Genomic DNA, 24,217 nt, shown 5'->3' with positions numbered 1-24,217 from the left:
CACAGCCACTTCTTTAAGTCTCCAATTCAAAATGAACCTAAGCACTTAGAATTCTTATTCTATAGCATTTAAATGGGAAGTATGGTTTAAAAATCAGAAATTGAAGTAATACAACTATTTCATAACATTTAGCAGTTTTGAAATGGGACTCCTGAATTTCAAATTAGCCACTGATGAAGTTAAGAAAATCTATTCAATGCCCATGTTGAAAAATCTGGCATGTGTAACTTGCCAAGCAAAACTGTTCTGATTGAACTGTGCCTTCTAAGTTTTAAGCTGTTAAACTCCGAAGTAGCAGAGGCTTGGTAATCTTTACGTGTTCCAATATGTTTGCTAAATACAGCTTTCATTTTAAGTCCTTTCCTCAAAATAGATGGACACAGGAATTTCAAACCTTTTCTCAATATCTATGAAAGAAGTATTTTTCCCTATCTACACCCTCAGATATGTCTGAAATCATTAAAAAAAAAACCAACAAAAAAAACCCCAACCAACCACGCAAAACCAAACAAGACTGGGAAACATGCAAGCAACTTAAGTAAGTGTGTTGTAATGATAAGCATCAGGCTGCAATGAGGGGTAGATGGCAAAACGACTAATTGAATCTTTCTACAGATCAACAGGCATGAGTTGGATCACTGCTCCAGACTTTGTCACAAACCTCATGCTCAGATAACATTCCTGCAGGAGTGTAGCCAGTAAGTTAAGCTATGTAATCATAGGTAGCCAGATGTGATATGAGTCACCTTTTCCAAGTTATACAAATTAATAAATTCATATACAATTGGGGACCTGCCTTTTTATTCTTCCATTTCTTTATTGAGAAAGAGTTGCTTACCAGCCAAGTGTTCAGAATCAAAGAGAAAAAAATATTTTTGCAATGAAAACTTAAAAAAAACCCCACAACACAACAAACCCCCCCCGAACAATCAAAACCAACAACAACCTCCACACAGAATCAACAATGTCTCCCTGCCCCTCTAACTTTACCAAATCTGGACATAGTTATAAATGACCAAGACAGTGATCCTCACTAATCCGAAATAAGAGCTCTATGAAAGTATTTTGAACTTATATAGCCACCAGTTTTCCCGAAGTTTTTTGGTTATTTTAAGCTGAGGGATATAGCAGTCTTGAGTACGTATTCCAAAGTACATCATCAGGTTAATCATCCTTCTTCCAGAAGAACTACATTGACAATGGTAAAAAAACCTGCAATATTTTGGCAAACATGTCATTATCCTGAAATTTGTCAAGATGACTGTTTATAGTCATATATAATCAGCTCCAAACACGTAAAGAAACACCATGGTGAGAAATTTCTACCTCACTTTTCAGAAAGGTCTCTTGTTAAAATTCTTAATTCATATTTTGGTATAATTAAAAACAAAAGCCAAAAAAGAACAAAAAAAAGGAACCCCTACTATTAAAATTTGTACACATAATGAAAAAGCATTTGGACTCAAAAAATACCTAAAGAAAAATAAAATCAGATTTCCAAAATAGTGCAAGCTTTCATGATGAGCTAGTATGTGCAAACGTTTGTATATGTAATGCAGGTGCTGCCCTGTGACACAAGGACAGAGCTAACCTCCACATTTATGACTATTTTAGATGACTCTAAGGCAAAGTTATGCGAACTAACAGTGAGTCTGAATTACGCTTATAACTATGTTCTGAGCTTTATACAAAAGCAGCTACCCAACAATAACCTGGATCAGCCTAATGTCCGTTTCTCAAATATAATCCAAACGTATAAAATAATAATAAAATAATCATTTTTTAGCCCCTACACCCAAAGATCATAATTTTTTAAAGGGAAAAGAAGAATGTAAGCATTTAAAAATGCATAAAATCAAAAGCCTAGACAATATGTTGTCAGAAAAATTAAAGGTCCTTAGAAACAGACCGAGTTTGAGGAAAATATACTATTTTTTAAGCCAGGATAAGGAGCCCTGAGTTTCCATAGCAGGGAACCTGCTTACAGATGCAAACCTTGGCACTGATCAAGTGCTGCAGGCAAACAAAAAATTAAATGAAATAAAATCTTTGGTCTGGATTTTGCATGGGAAGAGTGTGCATTATAAATATAGAATAATTGTTAGAATATTTATTTTTCAGTAAATAACAAGCATCTTTTAAACAGAAAATGCAGTCGTATTTTAAAAAGTTAGAGTTTCAGATTTTTGCCCTTTAGGTTATACATGCATAATAAGAGGATCAGATTTAAATTACATTCATTGTTATAAGGAATTTTCAATTCTTTCAGAAAGAAATAATCCACAAATAATAATTCAAAACTCCATTATCCTTAGGATATCCTAAGAATCTAGGATGTGCAAAGCAAAATTTCTGGTATGAGTATCAGATGCCGTTTGAGGATGAATACATTTAGTTTGTTCAGTAACTCAAAGATTAGAAAACTAATTTCTAAAAAAACATTAGGCATAAAATAAACAGACTGTACCATGAACATTGTCCTGAAGTTGTTTAGGTCTGTTAAAAACTCCTCCACCGAAACTTTCTTCAGATCAATGGCATAATATCTCATCACGTTCTGATAGAGTTTTTCCATATTCTCATGCATCCGTGAAAGTTTCTGAAAATCTTCTTTGGCATGAACTAGAAAGCTGTACGCTGCTGTTAAGGCTCAAGAATACTCAGTAAATCCAGTCAAACGCCCAGTTTTTACTTAACATTGATCTCTATTTCATACACATTTTACATTTCCATCAAATGAAGTATCAAAAGAATACATGCTTCCTAGTATTTACTGTGTATATCAGGCCTATGAATAAATCAGGGTGCTTTCATCAAACTTTCGCAGCCACTTTAAATGTAAAGATTATTCTATTAGCATGTAATTTTATATGAAATGAGAAGTAGGGGATTCAAGCACCTATGTAGTTTATTTTGGTATCACTGTCTCTTATTGAAGCTAAAAGTTTTGATATATAAATTACTATTTATATGGAATTTAGGTACAGATACCAACAACCAACCTGGATACTTTCATATATCAAGAAATAGTATCGTTTCCACTAAGATTAGAGCAAAAATAGAAATATTAATAAACAAGAGTATTAAAAGTAAAAACTATGGAAGATTAAAAACTTCATCTTAACTGCTTTTTTTTTTTTAAATGCTGTTGTTGAGAGGGCAATCCATTAATTTCTTTTCCTGGTGGCTGCATCAGGTATTTATGCTTTTTCTAAGGCTATTCGCGATGTCAATGCAACTTAATTAAATTAGCAGTGAAAACAATAGAACTGTTTCTACAAGAGATAAACAATTTATAAACAGCACCAAAATACTGCAAAACATAAATGAAATAAAAAAAAAACCTGTGTTTATTCAAGAATTTTGATAATATAGTTTGTCAAAGAAGCTCAAAGAAGAAATACTGTCTGTAGTCATTTCCTTATGTAGGACAACTTCATGAAGTGCTTACTTTAATGGAATGGTAGCTAAACAAATATTTATATTCCATTATTTTCCTGCTGCAAGTAAGACTAGAAAAGATAAGAAATGAAAATTTTACCTTTACTCCCAATTGCCCACCGCAACTGATGCAACAGAGAATTTACTGTATTTCTATACGTCACACTACAGATACATATACTATGGTCACTTTATGAAGCACAGGATTTTTAATCGAGTGCATTAAAATGTAGACAAATACAGTTTTTGTCCACCTTGCTGTTTTAAATACAGAGTAGTAATCTACTGCTGGGTGAGTGCTTTCACCCTTCAGGGTTTTTGCAATGCACTCTTCTCTTAGTTTTGTTTACAGGCTGAATCTGTTTCAATTTCACTATTAAATGTCCTTCTGGTTTGTTTACGTTCCTTTTAAAATACTAGGTAAGCAGTTAATGGTTTTCTTTTTGTGATTTAGAGTCCATGCCAGAAAGTCATACAATAATGTTCTCGGACACATACAGGAAAGGAGAAATAATACACTTTCACGACATTCAAATTAGTCACTCTGATGGCGATTAGCTGGGTCTGTAAGGGCAGAAGAGTCTCCACTAAGAAAAGTCATGTAGAAAAGGACTAACAAAGCCTAGATTTCGATGATTTTAAATGATAGATCTTCCGTCACCTCCCAAGCACTTGATTTCAGAGTTTCTCTTCCTCTGAGAAGGCTCCTCAGCCACTATGAGCTGCTTTCCAGCTTTCTATCGACATGTTCATAAGACGCAGTTCGTGAGCAGCTTCAGACTGCCTCTGCTGGCTAGCAACAGCTCCAAGGGAATTGATGTTGCCGGCCAACTTTTTCTTCCATATCACTTTGAATCTCTTGCCTCTACTTAGCTCCCAAGATGCACAAAGCTTACAGGAAGCTACCCTTCAGAGTTGAGTTTCTTTGAAATTATTAAGGATATGAAAAAGCTATTGGTGAGACAATGAGGAAAGTTGATGAGAGGTTAGTATGTAATAGCTGCCCAAATACTAAATAAAAAAAGGATTATGAGAAACAAGACATGACGAAACACAAATTAGGAACCTCAAAAGAAACATCAGCAGTTGAAAAAAACCCAAACCCAAACAAAACAAAGCAACAAACAACTGTAATAAAGGGAAACAGTAAACTTAATGCTGAGTGAAACTAGAAACAAGCATTTCTACATCCTGTTTATTTTTGATAGCACAATTTAGGATACTTATCATTTCTGATTGTTAGATCATTATTAGAACTTAGGGAAATCTACACTACTTTTTTGCAATTATGAGGCTGTTTATTTCCACAGAGTGGAAGGGTAAAGGAAAATTAGATACATTTGTTTTGTTGTCACTATGTATAAGTGCCACACATCAAACATTCCAGTAACTTCCTTCAGCTTTCTAAGAAGGAAAAAAAAAAACTGAGGAAAAAAAAAAAAAGTTTAAATTATCAATAAAGTGTATACTTCACCTTGTAAATGAATGATATGCCAGAGCATATCCTGAAAAGAAAGCTTGAGGGGATGGGGAGTTGAGAGAGATGAAATTTCTGTGATATTCTGCGAGATGTAGCTAAAGTTACAGCTATGTTAATACAGTCTTAGTTTATACTGTTAAAACTGACTCCCTTTGAATACGTGATGCACAATTTTAAACTCAAAATAAAGCACTCTGGAAAGATGTTTTTCTATCCAGTATTTCAATGCTAGACATGATGAATCCAGAGATTTTTATTTTCTGCCTGGTGCATCACGGGATACCTTAAGCTCTGGGCATTCTACTGAGACTGTGCTTCAATTTAGGTATTTTTAATAAGTCCCCTTCCTATTTGCCTTAAATATGGCTTTTGTTAGCCAGCACTAGCTAAACTGGAGACAACAGGGAATACTACTGAGTACAGCAATCCCAACTGTAATTATTATGAACAGGTTGATATATATGCATTATCAGCTACAGAATTCATTGGTTTTGGATGAATGAAGACAGAAGTAGAGCAGAGCTGCAACACAGGCAGGAGTAAAAGGAAATCAAGAAGTTAGGTATTTGTTAACTTTTTCTGAAGTGGCTTCACTTCACCGACTGCCTTTTTGGACTCATGGGACTACAGATCATCATTCTGCTCATTAATGGAACAGGAAAGCAACACAGGGCTGAGACAAGTAATATCTATGGCAAAATTTCTAACTGCAGTCTGTTTGGTCTTACATATTCATGGCAGCTCTATTCATAGTGAATTGCTTGTCTGAAGTTTATACTGATTTTAATATATTGTGCTACATAAAATACTAATATAGTACAGGCTATCAAGCTAAGTAAAAACAGCTGTTGTTACCCTAGAGCAGTTAATGAATGATGTTAATCTGTACCAAACATTTCCTGAAAAGACCTCACATTCACCACTTGTGATTTTTTTCACAAACTAACCTACGTATTAAGTGTAGACAATCCAAAAAAGGGATATGATTCTGCATAAGAACAAAAAATTAACATCGGCACAGGTTGCTACATATATATTAGCAGAATCTTCAAAATGGAACTGAGACTGCCACTACACTAGCCAGCAACAGGCTCTGTAAAAACATGGAGGTTTTCGGGGTAGGTTAACGGTTGGACTTGATGATCTTAAAGGTCCCTTCCAACCTCAGCAATTCTATGATTCTATGGCAAACTTTTCAAAGACCAGTGCAAGCAGACTTTGAGGTCATTTCAAACCAGAGTTTCAACAAATTCTTTTCTCCTAAGGCAAAAGGGTGTGAAAGTTGTAGGGCTCTGTTGAGGATTTCCCACATCCAATTCTTGGGAAAATAGTTGCAACTGTCTGAAAAATACGTGCCATAGAGACTTCCTTTTACACACATATAGCAGGTTCAACAGTAAAATTCTTTATCTGAATCTAATAGTTCAGGAACACACAGAAATTTTTAGATTTTAAAATCAGTACTTTCTGAAGAGTATTTCTCAAATAATACCTCTTCCTTGACTCACTTAATCCTACTTATCTCTATGTTATATTAAACCAAATTGACTCAGAGCCGCTGCATGCAGTGTGCATACCCCATAAGCAAAACCAGTGCTAACTGTAACACACACCTGAAGTCCAGACCAGATATTAAAGACCCGTATAAAAGAATTATATACTTAAATTAAATTCGCATTGTTTGCCAAAGCCCTATCTCATTACCTGTCCACACAGTCAACATCTTGACCCTCTCCCAAAGAGCAACATACGATCCTTTTTCACCTAATGAGCTCAGGTCCTGTAATCTTCCAAAGTCCTTCAGATGCGAGGACATCTTACAGACTTCAGTTTGTTTATGTTGCACAGAGGGAAGTTAAAACTATGAGGCTGATTAAGCAACTAACAGTTTAGAGGCAGCACGTAATACCTCCCTCCCAGCTGAAGTGGGTTTCTTCTGCCTCACTTGAATCAGGCTCTGACTTGGGTAAGTATTGTTCCTTCCTTCCCTTTTCACAACATCAACAAATTAACTTAAATGACAAGGAAAGAGAAATAGAGAACTGATCAAAAAGAAAGGATTCCGTTCCTAGCTGAAAGGCAGCAACCAACTCATTGTCTCTCAAGTGTTAGTTCCATAACCTTCTGTGAAAATCACCATCAACACGACATTCAGTGGTAGGCTGAAACTTGTCAAGAGTTTCTCAGCTGCTACTTAGAAAATCATGAGACTAGAGCTGGACTGATAAAGAGCATGTTGACTAAATTACTTAATTAAGCTTTTAATATGCAATTTAAATACTCTCCATAAACCCATTACATTTTTATTTTGAACGTACAAGTGTATTTTGTTCACTGTGCTTGTTATTGAACATTTCACTCAAGGGATTTAATACTCTAGATCAATATCAATTCAATATTCTTTGACTTTCCTAATTAAAGCAAACAGACCTGCAATAATAACTATTATTTCTTTTCAGCTAGTATACATAAGATGACTGACAAACTAGTACAATCTAATATATAGGAGAAATATTCGTAATTATAGACTTTGTCAATAAAAGAGTGCACCAACTGTGCATATATCTGACTTCCTAAAAAAACAAGAATGCTAATCAGTTCATTAGGGGCCTTTGGGTTGTGATATTTAGCGACAGGATGAAGTAGCCTGCTTGTCCATGGAGCCTAATTGTACTCAGGATGAAAAATTATTTCCAACAAAGCACCATCCTTCCTTTCTCAGATTTCCTGCTGCTTTCTTTTTATGAGCTGCATGCCTTTCAAGACATCAGCATCATTCAGCTTTCCTTGTCATAGGAATAAAAGTAAAGACAGGTCCAGGCTTCATCATGCTGTGCGGGATTATCTAACCTTTACATCAAACCTTTTTTGCTTCGTAATTTATTGAAGTTCCTGTTTTTCTAAAAGTGAGCTGCTCTAATTAGTGTGTTCACAGACATTACTAGAAACCATATGCAACTTCACAGTTTTGAAATTACTGCCTGTCTGCTGGGAGGAGAAGCCGGTGAGGACAAACTATTCCTGTTCATAATATTTACTGTTCAAAATACTGAATAGTCTAATACAATGAAATATGTAGTATGGCTGGGTTTACCTGTACTGATTTACTCCGAGTAAGACCACATATTCATCTCACCTGTCTCTGACAGCAGTCAATACTCAATGATTAGGGAAAACAAGAAGGAAACTTGGTAAGTATAGCATAATTTAACTGACATAGTATTTAGTTTCTAGCAGCCTGCACGCCAGCGATTCTTCCGAGCTAAAGCTACCTCTGGACTACCGTGTTTAATAACTCCAGACATTCTATCTTTAGCTAACTACCTCTGCCTTATATGAAATTCATTTACATTTTCAGCCTCTACAACATCCTAAAAGTAGATGCTATAGTTTGTTTGTTGTGTAAGAAAACATTCCCGTTTGTATGTTTTAACCTCCTGGACAGTATTTTACATGAAATGAACCGTGGTAATTTATAAGACACAATGAATATGTCCCTGACTTTCTTTCTGTATGGCATAAAAATTACAAGTATTTTTACTGTATTTTCCTAACTTTTTTGACTTTCTACCTTCAGAGTCCTCATTCATTAAAACATCCCTGATGCAGAAACTATTGCATACTCTGCATGCAATGTATGATCATTGTCACCATTCTCTGCCACATCTGTAGCTATACTGTATACTTTATGAGATCGGGTAATGGAAGCACTCGAGATATAAGAGTATTACTGATTTTTATAGCAACTTCTTTATGTTTTCTGCTTGATTTTAACTACAATTGTTCTAATATAATGTTTTTCCTCCAGGTCTATTACTATAGCATCATTGAAGTTCACTTGCTCTTTTGTCAGCATCTGCCATTATCTACCTTTTGACATGAGTTTTTGGGTTTTGGTTTTGTTGTTGGGTCCTTTTTTTTTTTTTTTTTTTTTTTTTTTTTTTTTTAAGATATTAATCCAGAAAAAAATCATTCCAATTTCAACCTAAGAAATTTTGTTTCTTGGAAGCCTTTGTTAGTACACCTTGTTGAAAAGCTTATGGAAATTCAGTTATGCTCTACTGACTGTCCTACCTTTATCTGCGTGCTGTAATAGATCTGCAAGGGAAGGTTTCTCTTTACAAAACCTGTGCTGACTCTCCCCCATCTTATTATATCTCCCATATATACATGTTGGTTCTGTTTTTATTCAGTCTTCATCATTTTTCTTGGTAGAGAAGCCAGACTCGCAGACCTTTTAAAAAACTCGGGTGCTTCTTTTCAGCTTTGATTCTTCTGGTGTCTTGGACTAACTTAGTTCATGTAAGAAACTATAGTCCAATAGGTTTATGTTTGAGTTCATTTTAAAATCTTTTCAAGTCTTTTGTGACCACTGGTTACTCCTGGGGGTTTATTGCTATTTATTTTAAATTTTCCTTTAAAAAAAACTTCTGCTGATTCCTTCATTTGAGATTATCCTTGCATACAAAGTATTGCACAGTGGGGTCAATCAAAGTTCTCCCTAGAGAAAACTGATGCAATGAACAAATTTATCTTTATGGCTATGGTTTATCTTCTTGGCACACATTGACAATCTATGTCTTCTCTGGCACGGTTACAGCTTTTGAGATACTTGAAAAAGATGACATGTAGATCCTCCTTTGCATTTCCTAAGATGATCACTATCTTTTTTAAGCAATCAGTAAACTGCTCTAATGCTCTTCATATATGGGGATGGAATTTCAACCTCTAGAAAAGTTACAGCATTTATTGACAAGGTCCACCTATTTACCTTATCTGACTTTTATTATATTTTAACTTTTCATACTGTTTCTCTACAACTGTGACTTATTCTGTCTTAAATACAATTTATAAACTTATATATACTTAGTAATATTCCACTCACTTCCTGCCATCAAGTTTCAGAAATGCCCAATATGCCAGTAACACAAAGGAAAATGAGGCTTCCTACAGGTTGGATTTTTGATATTAGCATAGAAGTACATAGTTATTCCTCAACTTACTTTTCCTGTGCTCTCCTTCTTAAGCGAAGCTATTTTTTTTAGGGTATTCTTCACTCATTCTCAACTGAATTTTCTAATTTCTTTCTTATCTGTTTTACAGGTACGGAAGTTTTATAACCACATACTAAATTATCAGTTACTTCAAACTCTAGTCCTCAGCTTAAAAATTTAAAAGGTTATAGGGTATTTTAAGTGCCAGTGTCATGACTGTTTTGGATTAGATGATTGTTGTAGGTCCCTTCCAACTGAAATAGTCTATTCTATTCTAATGGATTATAAAGAGTCTGTCCGTTTTCATAGGTTAGATTTCTTAGTAAGCGCTCCCCATTCCTAACTTCCCAGACTACACATTATTTTCTTAACCAAGCACAGACCTTGCATAGTCCTAGCACTATTTCTGAGAAAGCTATCAGGGATATGTTTTCCACTAACTTCCTAGCAATAGTTTACCTCTTGCCTTCAGGACCCCTTTCCTAGGTCCCCTATTATGCTGTCGGCTTCTTCAGGGACAAAACTTACGTTTTGTACTGTAGAGACTCCGTGCTGGTGGGCTACAACATATCTCTCAAAACCACATTGAGCTGGAAAAAAAAAGTCAGCAACAACAACAACCACCACCACCACGAGAACAACCTCACCAACAAAATACCCAACCTTACAAAAAATTAGTAGCAAAAATGAAAGGTTACAGATAACCCAACGAGTCCAGAGAAGGCCTAAAGCTAAGTTGTAGACACTTTGGTTGCAGCTAGGCTCCTGAAGAGGAAACTGGCCCTAATGCAGCAAGAACCACTATATCCACTTGGCCTCAGGGTGCCTTGCCATCTTTTATTTAATAGTATGAGATTAATCAAGAGGACCGTCTCCTGAGTGCCCCTGCCTTTGTACATAACAAAGTAGTCTTCCAGCTAGGTAATAACCTAACCATGCCTGCAGAGGAAATTTCAACCTGCCTCTCTATCTGCTGATATTTGTGCTTCCAGATTAGTCTCAGTGCTAAGCATATATGACCATCACCTGGTAGGGAGGTTTAAGTGAAGGAATGTTTTTTTCTGCTTTAATTAAGTATCTTCATGTCCCAAGGCTTTCATATAAGAGAGGCAGGCACTGAAGATGGCTGAAGGATTTGGAATAAATAGTGAGAAAAGGAATTTTTGGCAAAAATAAGACCAGAATCCAGTTTTTACATGCTGTGAATCTCATTTCCAAAATAGGAGACGTACAAAAACATTCACAGTGGTAATGCATACACTAGAAAACAAACACAGGGTGACAGACGTCTTTTTCGAAGATATTCTCGTGCACAAATCATTTAACACTAAAGTGAAATACTTAAAATTCTTATTATAGCTACTTTTCCCTAAGCTAAGAAACTTATACACAGCATAAAACCTGACAGCAAGCATTTTTCTCCTCATTCTACCCACTACAGATGAATCTTTTAATTGGACCGTTCATGTATTTAGCTTTTGAGGGGAAAAAAGTTATAGTTTTCAAAAATATATGCTACAGACTACAAAAAAGTTATGCAAAGAAATTAAAAGTTTAAGGTAACGCAGTTAAATTACTCCTGTTGCTTGTTTTTTTGGTTTGGGGTTTTGTTTTTATTTTTTTAAGAATACTCCAAAGGATATTGACATTTTTGCCACAAACTTATCGTGCTTATCTTCAGGAACTGGAAAAGTCTGCAAATCCTTCTCAAGCTGTTGGAGTTGCCTCTCCATATGCTTCAGGCTCTTCTCCAGGTTTTCTGCTGAGACTAAAATACAGAACATTAATTCCGTTAACACCTTAAACAAGAAACATGGTTTGTAAAATACATGAGCTAAAACCTTACCCAAATCACCATACTATGTTTTTAATTCTGAAATAAAAGCACACTGAACAAATTACAATTTGTCACTCTACAATGTTCAGTTCCCCTGACTTCTGTGGTTGCCTTATTTTGATTAGATGTATGCTGTTTGAACACTGCATTTTGTTTTATTTTTATGCGTAAGGTTTTGCACTGCAATTAACAGTCTGGTCTAAATAACCTGAGATATACATATATCTGTCTCTTCTGCTTAACCAGAGGACAAGTTTTGAAACTATTCCAAGCACCACAAAGCTTTCTTCAATCTCATTCTGTTGAAACAGAAAATATGAATGTTTGTATGGAAGATCATGAAGAAACTAAGACCCTCAAAACAGAGAAAATGGGGCTTTTAAACACCTACACATGAAACCTAAGAGTCTATTCCCCAGTTTGAAAGCACGATGCCTGGTAAAAAAACACAACAGAATTTGTCAGAGTGAAAGTACTTGCCAAGCTGGAGGGAAGTGCAAGCACTTGAGAAGGTGCCGCAGAGCAAAACAGGGACTTAGGAAAAAGAAAAGAGTAGAAACGAAACATCAGGGATTTACAGAAGGATGCAGGAAAAGTGCAAATTTTCTTTATCAGAAAGAGAGAAATACAGCTTTCATCCATTTGAAGCAATGCGTGGATGTTGAACACTTGATCTGTAAATACTTGATTAAAATATTAAGACCATAAAAGTAACCTGAGGATGACTCCTGTTAGCATGTATTCTATTCTGGATTTATATTATTGGAATCAGTTAAAACTTACTTCCTGATTGTTTATGAAGTAAACTTAACATTTAAGTATGTTCCATAGGAATAATGTATATAGATAAGAACATACTCTGAATTTTAATCTAATGATTTGATATTTTTTTTTACTTTTTTTTTTCATTATTTATTGCTTTCATTCATAATACACTGTGCCTATAAAGGTAAAGCTACCTTAAACTTCATCTAAAAACATCCCTGGAGAAAGTCTGTGGCCCCATGATGTTACTAAGATCCGTAGTGGATCCATTATTTCATCTGCTGAGTAAAGTTATGTAATGGAAATTAAGATACACACTAAACGCATCTTTCTCTCATAAAAGCCTTAGAGAGTCCCCAAACAACTAGAGTAAAATGTTGCATAGCAACTAGAATCCCATTCACAGCAGAAAGGTTAACACAACTATAAAATGATCAATTGCAACCTGTTAATAAGCTGATGTAACTTAAAAAAACCCAACCCAAACAATGTGGAGACAATCAACTTTTCTACAAAGAATAAGGGAATATAATTGTATGTTAATATAATTTATAACTCATCATTTTGTTTCTAAAAATAATTTTTAAGTGTTTTTTTTTGTTGTTGTTGTTGTTTTACTCAAAAACACTGCTTTCCAACTGTATGTTAGACTTGGCAGTTTTTCACTCAGCGAATGGTAAGCCCAAATCATCACCAGGTAGGTCAGTTGGCTTCAGCAGTTAAGAAACTGCCTTGTTTGGAAAGCAGAGCTAAAATTAGAAGCTGACAATGTTGATTCACAGGTTCCAGAAACAAACCTGATTTCAACATAAAGTCATACTTCTGCTGTCATAAGAAGCCTTCAAGGGTAGGCACACGTGCAATTTTAAGACACTGATTTACTTAGAAAGCTGCTAAGAAGCATAGAATATAATAGCTTGTGCTTAATATAACTATCGGTAGGACCCTTCACAATATAGTTTGTCTTGCATAGAAACAGGTGATAGCATAAAATTAAAGTGACATACTTACAAAATGTCAGAATGATGAGACTCGGCAAGTACACGGGTTTTAAAACAAAACAAAACACCCCAAAAAACCCCAACCCACCAAAAAATCCTCTACATCAACTGCAGGTAGAAGCTGAGTAAGAGCTACATTATTTTTAAGCCTCACTACCTAGAGCTGATTAACAAGTTATATACAAGAGATTTTTGGATTCTTGCTTTCAGCAAAGCCAATTTTTATTTCTACTACCTCAGTTCTTTTCAGCTTGAACAGTTACATATTTGATCAAGAATCGTTACATCTCTATCTTGTTCTGAAGTTTTTTGTTTCCTCTGTTATGATCTTAAGCTGTTCCTGAATATAAAAATCCAGCATTCCTTTGATTTCAGCAGTGCACAACTATTAGATTTATTTCCCTTTAAGACTATATTTCTGGTGACAGCCTCAAGCAGAGCCTACCTCACAGTATGCTGGTATTCATTTGGTACTATTGTCTTTCAACTTCCAATTTAGTGAAAACAGATGAAAAAAATAAAATCTGTAAATATAAGCAGCTCTTCAACAAAAAGATCACACAAAAGACCTGCCAACCTTCCCTCGTGCCCCTCTAGAAGACATGGTATAAAATCTGAAGGGACATCAAAGAATTGAAGATGGGAAGAAAAAAAAAAAAAAAAATCCTAATTTTGACCCCTAGTCCTGGGAGGATTCAGATATAAACCCAAGTCAAACTAAGTAAGCAACTCATATGATAGTTTTGCAACAAAGTCAAAGACTGCGGGTTTTGAATGTTTAGTGAGCTTGCAAAACCAAGTCGTTCATTGAATACAATGCATGTGTGCCTGAACAATTTCCCAATTTTACCCTCTGAACTTGCATACCACTGTTTCCAAAAAGGCTCCTGATACTTCTATAGGTAATAATTAGATTTCCCCACCTTCAGCCTTTCAAAGCAACTTTGTTCTTAAAGTTTCCTCTCTTGATTCAGGTTTTCTAATACCATGATTATTCCAGAAGCCTCTTCATCTGCTTCTGTTTTAAAACCTTTCTGCGTAGTATTTCAGGTGATGACTCAGCAGCCCTTTTAACGTTTGCATTCCTGTTTCCACAGTTCTACTGGAAATACGTTCTCTGATTATCTTACAATAAAATATCTTTTTTTTTCCTTGACCATAGCTCTTATTACAGTATCAATACGCATGATCTTGTACTTCATACTATTGATTTTCATTTATTTTACTCTGCTTCCTCAGGATCATTCAGTGATGACAACCCAGCCCTCCTCTCAGCTGGCAAAGCTTTGTCAGATATGCTCATTGGTCCAATATCACAATTTTATTTTTCTGCAATATTTGTTTTAGACAGTATTTTAAGTTTCTTCCACTCTTTATTCTAATGAATATTCTCCCATTTTACATAATATCAAATGCTTTCCTGAAGTCAACATAGATTTCTTGTGTCAAAAAAAAAAAAAAAAATTAAGTCAAAGCTAGCTGATTAGTCTACTACCAAAAAATTAATTTTCATTTTATGCTACTCTCACTAACCTCCACATGTTGGATTATTCTTTCCTCTATAAACTTTCATATCACTAAGGTCAGATAGAGAGATGTTTAATTGCCCAAATAATTCTTTACTCCTCAGTTTCTTAAATATTCTGTAGTCACACAACATTACTTGGTAAAAAATGTACTTACTAAACTTTTGCTTCTGTATCTCAGTTATCTCAGAATGCAGGAATGGAAACTGGTATTTACAATATGAGAATATGGTACTCTGGTTTTTTTCTTTCAACAAATTTCTATGGAGACATTTTGCTCCCCTTTTCCCCATCCCCAGATCATTATTCTTGCTTAACATTAAAGCAATATTTCATCTAGTTTTGAGACTACACCTGTGTTATTTTAAATCCTAGAAATATTTCTCCAAAGCAAAGCAATAATACTTGTGCGCTTTCTCATTTGTATTGCTGTAAACCTCCCGCAACTATTTGCAACAGGTATTTCAGCTAATATTTCAGAAGTCTTATGTGATGCCCATCCTGTGCAACAATTCTCTTGGATGGTCGCAATCTCTGTATCAAGAAAATCTTCCTCTTGCCTGTAGGTATTTCACTTCCCTTGTGCTATTCTGGCCCCTATATTCTGAGGGGAGACAGTGACAAGCTGATCTCTAGCCTGATGCAGAAAAATATACCATATTATCTTAAAAAAAAATATCTCAAAATATATTGTTATTTTTGCCATTTGAACTTCATACTGGACTGATGGACAGAGTTTCATATAATCATAGAAAGGTTTGAGTTGGAAGTGGCCTTAAAGATCATCTAGTTCCAACCCCCCTGCCATGGGCAGGGACACCTCCCACGAGACCAGGTTGCTCAAAGCCCCATCCAACCTGGCCTTGAACACTTCCAGTGATGGGGCATCCACAACTTCTCTAGGAAACCTGTGCCATTGGCTTTCCACCCTGACAGTAAAGAATTTCTTCCTAATATCTAACCTATAAGGTCTCCCTGGAGCCTTCTCTTTTCCAGGCTGAACAACTCCAACTCTCTCAGCCTGTCTTCACAGGAGAGGTGCTCTAGTCCTCTGATCATCTTTGTGGCCCTCCTCTGGACCCGCTCCAACAGGTCTAAATCATTCTTCTGTTGGGGGCTCCAGAGCTGGATGCAGTATTCCAGGCAGGGTCTCACCAGAGTGGAGTAGAGGGGCAGAATCACCTCCCTTGACCTGCTGGCCACACTTCTTTTGATGCAGTCCAGGATATGGTTGGCTTTCTGGGCTGTGAGCACGCATTGCTGGCTCATGTTGAGCTTCTTATCAGTCAACACCCCCAAGTCCTTCTCCCCAAGGTTGCTCTCAATCCATTCTCCATCGAGCCTGTGTTTGTGTTTGGGATTGCCCTGACCTATCTGTAGGACCTTGCACTTGGCCTTGTTGAACTTCATGAGGTTTGCATGGGCCCACCTCTCCAGCCTGTCAAGGTCCCTCTGGATGGCACCACACAGCTTGGTGTCACCAGCAAACTTGCTGAGGGTGCACTCAATCCCACTGTCCATGTCACCAACAAAGATGTTGAACAGCACTGCTCGCAGTATCAAGCCCTGAGGAACACTACTCGTCATTGGTCTCCACCTGGACATTGAGCTGTTGACTGCAACACTGAGTGCGACTGTCCAGCCAATTCCTTATCCACCAAGTCATCCATCTATCAAATCCATGTCTCTCCAATTAGAGACAAGGATGTCATGCAGGACAGTGTCAAGTGCTTTGCACAAGTTCAGGTGGATGATGTCAGTTGCTCTTCCCTTATCCACCAATGCTGTAATGCCATTGTAGAAGGCTAACAAATTTATCAGGCACGATTTGCCCTTAGCGAAATCAAGTTGGCTGTCACCAATCACGTCCTTATTTTCCATTTGCCTTAATGAATAATTTACAGTTTACTGAATAATTTACAGTTTGCTGAATAATTCTCTAAAATTGCCAACATATTCTTGATGCAGCATTTAAAAGTAAATGACAAAATATAACCTAAAAAACCCCAAAAACAAAACCAAAAAACCCTCTGTATTGTCAGATGGTTTAGAGCACCAACAAAGAAATATTCCAGAGGCAAAATATTAGAAGGTTTCTGTAAACACTTACAAAAGCTTGAAACAGGTATTAAGAGTGGAATAAGATCTAGTTGGATATACTCACTCAGTGTCACAGAAGACTGAAAATACATTATTTATGCTTTATTTCTCCCAAGATAATGTTTTCTCTTGTATTCTACAGCCATTTTCTGGCTTTCTTGTCTTTTTTTTTTTTTTTTTTTTTTTTTAGTGTGGGTGTCTGTCTAACAGGTGTATGCAATCCTCTCATTGAACTCCTTCCCCCCCTCCAAAAGGTCTGACAACGCCATTGCTTCTTGAGCCCTCAGACTTTCCCTTCTGTAGCCAAAGCAGACTCCAGTGGCACACATGAAAGAAGCAGCTATCTAAGCAGGATTTAAGTAATTTTCCCCTACTTTGAATTCAAATATGACCACACTAGTGTAGTGTAATTGGTAAACAGTGCATAAGTGGTTTTGTACCCAGTTCCTTAGTAATGATAGTTCCATGGTACTAATACACAAGCCCTGGCCTGCTAGACTTGCTATAAACTTTTTTTGAGAACCTCCCGAGTGAAATGCAGCCTGACACCACATGTCTCATTTTATGATGTACAGTTTAAGCTCAGAACTTGAAATATGGGCAAAAGTTGAAAAGAGAAACACCTGAATGACAAACAATTCACTGATGGTCGGTTATTCATCATTGGATTGCTATTGAAAGACAGAAGCGGCTGCTAAGGCAAGGGGAGAAAATGACCAAGCAACAGGATATGGCACCTGCCACCGCACGGGGAAGTAGTATCTCCCAGCGTTGCACAGTACATAGAGATATGGTGCAGTGGTGGACTAAGAGCTGCCAAGAGACAGAATTGTCTTATAAAAGGAGAAATCAAATATGTAGGAGGGAAGACAAAGATGACCCTTGCATCATTTGCAGCTTCCCTCACTGAAGAGCTCTTGAGCTTCATCACCTCGACCCTTGGGGACCCTGGCCATGAAGTACTGTGATGACTGCAGTGTATTGTACATTCATAGCTAATTTAGGATATGATTGTTAATAACTAACTGCTTTGAATATGCAGTGATAGTGATTAATAATGATTAAGACTGAACCATTAGCATGAAATGTTAATGAATATCAGTCTAGTAAGTTTAAAATAAAAGTTTTAAACTACCCAGATTTATCAGTCTTCTAAACAACCCCATCACTGCAATCTCTAAGTCCCTGAGACACAGAATCACAGAATGGTCAGGGTTGGAAGAGACCTCTGGAGATCATCTAGTCCAACCCCCCTGCCAGAGCAGGGTCACCTACAGCAGATTGCACAGGACAGCGTCCAGGCGGGTTTTGAACATCTCCAGCGTGGGAAACTCCACAACCTCTCTGGGCAGCCTGTGCCAGTGCTCTGCCACCCTCAAAGTAAAGAAGTTCCTCCTCATGTTAAGATGGAACTTCCTATGTTCAAGTTTGTACCCGTTACCTCTTGTTCACATACATAGTTAGCGACATACACAAGCCCACACACATATGTATATGCACTTGCAACACTTCCCTACTCATGAAAATTAAGCTTTCTCGCCTTCAAGATCTAGATTCCTGCACAATGTATTCAGCTTTTCTATTCTATTACCCTTTCTGCCATTTTAAGGTTCCTCTTGCAACTGATTTCTGCATAACCCACTTGATATATTTTTCTTTGTCTTTTAGCAGATAGCTACGTTTTTCCCCTATAGAGTATCAATAATATTCTATTTGTCTTAATCTCCTGAATAGTACATTTCTGGTAAATAGAGATACATATTTGTAGGTTAAGATTTTCAAGATTAAAAAAAAAAAGTTCTCTTCAAATAACTTCAAAAATCAGGAGCCACAAAATAACATACTTTTTCAGTCTTGTATAAGAATCTTTCACAGAATTTAGGCTAGAAGACTACTTCAACTCTAAATACTGCATTCATGGACAAATATTTACTTTATAACTTCCTCTATTGCTTAGTGCTCTATAATATTGCAAAAATTAATTCCTAAAAATATTATATGTTTTCTCAGTCTTGACAACAAAAAGCAAGGAAAAAAGATGTCTTTTCATTTTTTTTATTCTTTTTAAGCAATGGTATCTCAAAACCCTTTTTCCATATGGAATAATTTGTTTGTCATTACTTTGTTACACTTCAGTATTTATTTTAAAGCTAATACCATTATGTTACAGTTAATAGGAGTCTTGTTTGAAAGCCAAATCAAACTGAAACTTCAATTCCTACTACTGTTTATCTCTTGAGCCATAAAATTTAGCATTTGCTATTTTGAGCACCACATTTTTATAATCATTGTTATAAGCAATATAACTCCATCTTAAAGCACATAGTTTCTTTTTTCCCCACCAAGGAAGACTCGTCCCAGAAAGGCAATTCTGCAACCTTACTCTTTTGACAGTTAGGCACATGGATGTAATTTCTAAATTAATTTCTACTTGTTGCAATGTAATTAAGTGAAATATTTTTCTCTTCTCTATTACCCCCACAACCACACTTTAGTCCTTTTCCCGATTGTTAATTCAGTGGAGGGTCAGAATATCACAATGTCTTAATTTTATTTCATCACCTCATTTCACTAGGACATTTCTGTTCCTAGTAAAAATAAATCTTTACTGAAGTTACAGTAAATCTTTAGAAACCACAATGGGTATAACTGTTCCCCAAACAAGCAAGATCCTTTACAAAATTAAGTACTGCATTCTTGTTCATAGAGTTATTTCACTAATTGTCTTTTGGATGGCAATTTTCCACGAGGCATAAAACCAAATTCTTTACTAACTATGATAAAATCCCTGAAATTAAGTCCATATATTTTTTAAGACTTTTTTTCACTTGATGTAAGGAATGCTTAGTTTGTTTAGCTGCCTTTAGACTAACTTACAACAGTATTCAATAGCTCTTGTAAAGCATATATTGGCTTCTTTCCATATAAACTAAGGCATAAAAGATGTTTGATACCTCCCTTGGGTCCTGTTTTGATATGCAACCAACAGGATCACAGACCAAGAAACTAGAAATTCTCATAGGGGGAGTAACAGAGTGATTTTCACTTAGAGGATAAACCCTGTTTTCACTGTAACGTTGATTCCTGCAATTTTGTGACTGTTACCACTAGATTTTGTGTTACAGCTCTGTGTGTACCAGAAAGTTGCAACAGAAGTCATTTGTCACATTATTCTTTGCCATTCATGGAAATCTCTGAATAGCTACTTTCAATTGTATTTCATAAACCTACATACACCAAAAAAAACCCCAACAAACTAACAAAACCACAGGCGAATTGTATATCATAGGTGAAGTTACCTACCTAATTGCTGAATTAATTAAATTAACATGTGAGAATGAACAAGGACACTGTTTCTTTTTCAGTACTCTGAAGAGCTCTTTTTACTCTCTTTCTGAAGAGCCACCATGAAAGAAAATCCAGATAACAGATACAGAATAAAAATGGACCTCTAAAAATGGACCTCTGGTTGGTAGCAAGTCTCCTGGCTATTTTCATAGCCACCATTCTTGAAAACTATCATTTAAGGCAGAGCAACATCCTATACATAACATTAAGAAACGGGAAAATGAACTTTGCATTTAAAAAAAGGAAGCCTCAAAAAAGAGACAATTAAGATAAAATTGTTACCATGTTAGTAACAAACATTTTTCGAAGTAAATCTCTGAATGGGCTACCATTCCAAACCATGAGTCTCCTATAAGAAGTTAGAAACTTGCATAATCTGCAAGAACGATCTATTGATTTTGGTACTGATTGAATATAATACAGTATAAGCAACTCAGGAAGTTTGTAGTGTTTTCTGAGAGCACAAAAAATCCCACCCAAACAAACACAACAATCCTGACTACCTGAAAACACACACTGTGAATTTGTGACTCAAGAAAAAAAAAAAAAAAAGCCCAAGCAATGAATAGCAGAAAGTATGTTATTTAATACTACTGAGAAATTTGCCATGAACTTTTAGACATTCTATAATAAGAAAAAAAAACTTTCCATTTGACAGAGATTGCTTAAAGCATATATATTAATATTGTTCTTTCATGCTTTCCTAATGCTTTTAAACATTGTAGGCGGGGGTGTTCTTTTTTAACAAATATATATTCAACTTCCCATTTACAATATGTTTCCTAGCTTTAAAAAAAAAAAAACAAAACAAAAAAACTTAAATTAATTACCTGTGAAAAAAATGAATAAAGGTTCAAAAATGAAAAAATGGATGTTACTTGTAAAGTGACAATGAGTTAATGACTTTTAGAGGAAGAAAAACCTGCAGTTTTATATTGCTATATGAAAAGAAGACTCTATACACTGTTACCTGTAAGGTCTGTTTAAATTAGAGTCAATCAAATAAAACAGCAGCCTGGATAAATGCAATATAAATCTTTAGAATACAATAAAATGAGAAATTAGTAAAGTGTACTAAATTACTAAAATATTTCTTGTCTGGAATACTAATAGAAAAGTGGGAAAGTCGTGTTAAAGAAGAGACAGCTTTAATTACATGAATCTTCAGGAACTGTCATATCAGTAAGCTCATTAGCTGCAATGCGAGTTCCTCCTGCTGATCTAAGAGTACTTAAAAAACAGGATTTGTTATACTTCAAAGCAAAAAAGGTATCTTTAATTCATGTACTGTAACAGTGAATTAAGCCTACTTCTAGTATTACAAAAGTAGAAACTAAAACTTCAGCACATAATAGAAAAAAACAAATTAAATATCCCGAAGTAAACTACGACTGCATAGGTCACATGTCCCTTGCCGCTTGCCTGTCAAAGCTGTATTTTAAAAAACGAGCATCTATTTTTCTAATGCAATAATTATTTTACCTATTCTAATGTTTTATAATTTATAAAATACTATACAATACATACTAGCTTCACAACTAACAGACCTTGTCACTGCTTATAAGTCTTGCAAATTATCTTAACAGCTTACTGTATGACAATTACTGGACAATATTTAATGAGATGAAAGGTGCAAAATGCTTTTTCTAAAAAGGATAAAAAACATAAGTTGCTAAACATTGTAGTGTTCTAACGATCACTATTTTAAATTAGAAATAACTTGAGAGAGAAGTTTTAGGAATGAGAAAGTACAAAATAGAAAAAAACTAAGGTATGCTACAAATGTGCTGGCTGATAGGACAGTCATGTCAAGGAAGAATTCTAAAAAGTGTCTTGTAAGTAACTTGTTTTAAGAAACTCGTAGAAGACTAAACAATCACTTGATGGTGGTCAAACCAAACCATTAAGGTACCAATGTGCATAGTATAATTCCATTTTTATACAGTGTGTTTGACTCTTAAGTTTTCTGTTAATATTGTTCAAATGGCATTTACACATCTTTATACCATATTAATTTTTATTTATAATTTAAAGGGCACTTGCAAATAATACCTTTACGCCCCATATAAAATGTGAAATTATTATATTTGCAGAAATGAATATGCAGACAAGAAATCAAAACAGCTCAATAAAAAAAAATAGCTTGCAAGAAAGGTATGGGAGAAATGAATAGTCTTATCAAACTTCATTGATTTATTCTTGGGAATGACTTTTAAAAATTACTTCAGAGCAGAAAGTTCAGTGAAACCATGAAGAGAATGGCATTCCACCACCTCTAGAAGGCACCTAACCTTTGCAAGATAACAGCATTTAGAAACAAATACTGGAAGAAAACTAAACCAATGCGCTTCACAGAAAATTTGAACATTATATTAGTATAACACAAAACCAGAAGAGTGATGTATTTCCTCACCCAACAACTTTGACCAACCAAGTAGCATATACGTAAACAGAAGCTTCCTATCAGTTGACAGGAGAAGACAGGCTGGCTAACTTCCTTCTGTACTATCAGCAGCCCGTAACCCTTAGATGTAACCTTTATGTCCAGCAGTTTTCCAAATTTACTGGATGTCTGAACTGCCTCCAATAAATAAAATCCAGGATGGATTATTCTTGTTAAGCACTAAGTACTGTTTCTCAGAATGGAGGAGAAACTCTAAGCCCTCAATACCTAAATTCTGTTCTAACACAACCAATATTTCTTGTGGAATATGCACATTTGACTAGACGATCATCGAGAGGAAACATTTTTTCTTACTTCCCCTCTATCACTTTTCTGACCAGCCATAATGATACCTCGTAACATCTGCTGTGTTTCCTAGCTCACTGCAGAAGCCTCAAGGCGAATCATTCACCATCATTTTTGGCCAACTTGTCTTCATCAGCATATCAATAAGTTACATCAGACCAGGTGAGTCCATTATGTTGGATATGGCTGATCACAACCACAGATTCACAGATTTTTTTGAACTGACCTTTTGGTAAGCTCGAGCAAAAATAGCCACTTCATTAAAAATTTACTGTGCAAAAGTTGGTGCACATTAAATCAACCGGCTTCATAAAAACATACTTCTGCAAAAGTACTGAAAGCTGCAGTCTTTGGTATCTGCTGGATTTGCCAAAATACCAGTGCAGGAGTCTTTCAAAACCAAATGGAATTTTGCAGGTAGGGAAACAAGTATAAACAAACACACTGATGTGCTAATCTGTTAAAGACATCATAAGCCTTTGTCTTTTTCACACAGTAACACTGAAATGCAAAATACATCTCATAATGTGCTGAAGTAAATTCAGTATATAAACTCGAAAACACAGTCACTGATTTCCATCCTACAACACACTGAGAGAGATCAAAGATTCATCTAGTCAATAGCAGATACCTAAAAAAGAACAGAAAACCTGGACTAACTGATAATTTTACTGACTACTCTTTGAATGCTCAGCGTTTCCTATCTCAGAAGCTCTCCAGAAGACAATCTGCAGCTTCATATAAGATGACTGTCTACACTGAAATAATGGCTTCCAATAAGGAACATTTTAGCTTTTCTGGCTGTTAAACAAAATTCAACCACAATACAGCCAATAACATACTAGCAATAAAAAAAAAAAAAAAAAAAATCAGTGGCCAGTTAACAGCGGGTTCTATGAAAATAATGCATAAAATATTGATTTTATATACAGCAGAAACTCCTTCTGTTACCAATACAAACAGTCAGATGAAGGGC

General features: G+C 35.6%; 1 protein-coding gene across 1 annotated transcript in view; it reads right to left on the bottom strand.

Annotated features, from left to right (window-relative positions):
• DIAPH3 (diaphanous related formin 3) overlaps window positions 1-24,217 on the bottom strand; it is a gene marked incomplete at both ends in the record, with an annotated part of 252,852 nt that overhangs the window by 84,275 nt on the left and 144,360 nt on the right. Inside the window, 2 exon segments of the mRNA XM_082489814.1 lie at window positions 2,468-2,630; window positions 11,557-11,683. Of these exon segments, the coding sequence (XP_082345940.1) occupies window positions 2,468-2,630; window positions 11,557-11,683 (290 nt within the window).

Source organism: Vanellus vanellus (genome assembly GCF_965231255.1).
Source record: "Vanellus vanellus genome assembly, chromosome: 1".
NCBI lineage: Eukaryota > Metazoa > Chordata > Aves > Charadriiformes > Charadriidae > Vanellus > Vanellus vanellus.
This window is presented reverse-complemented; position numbering and strand designations above follow the sequence as displayed.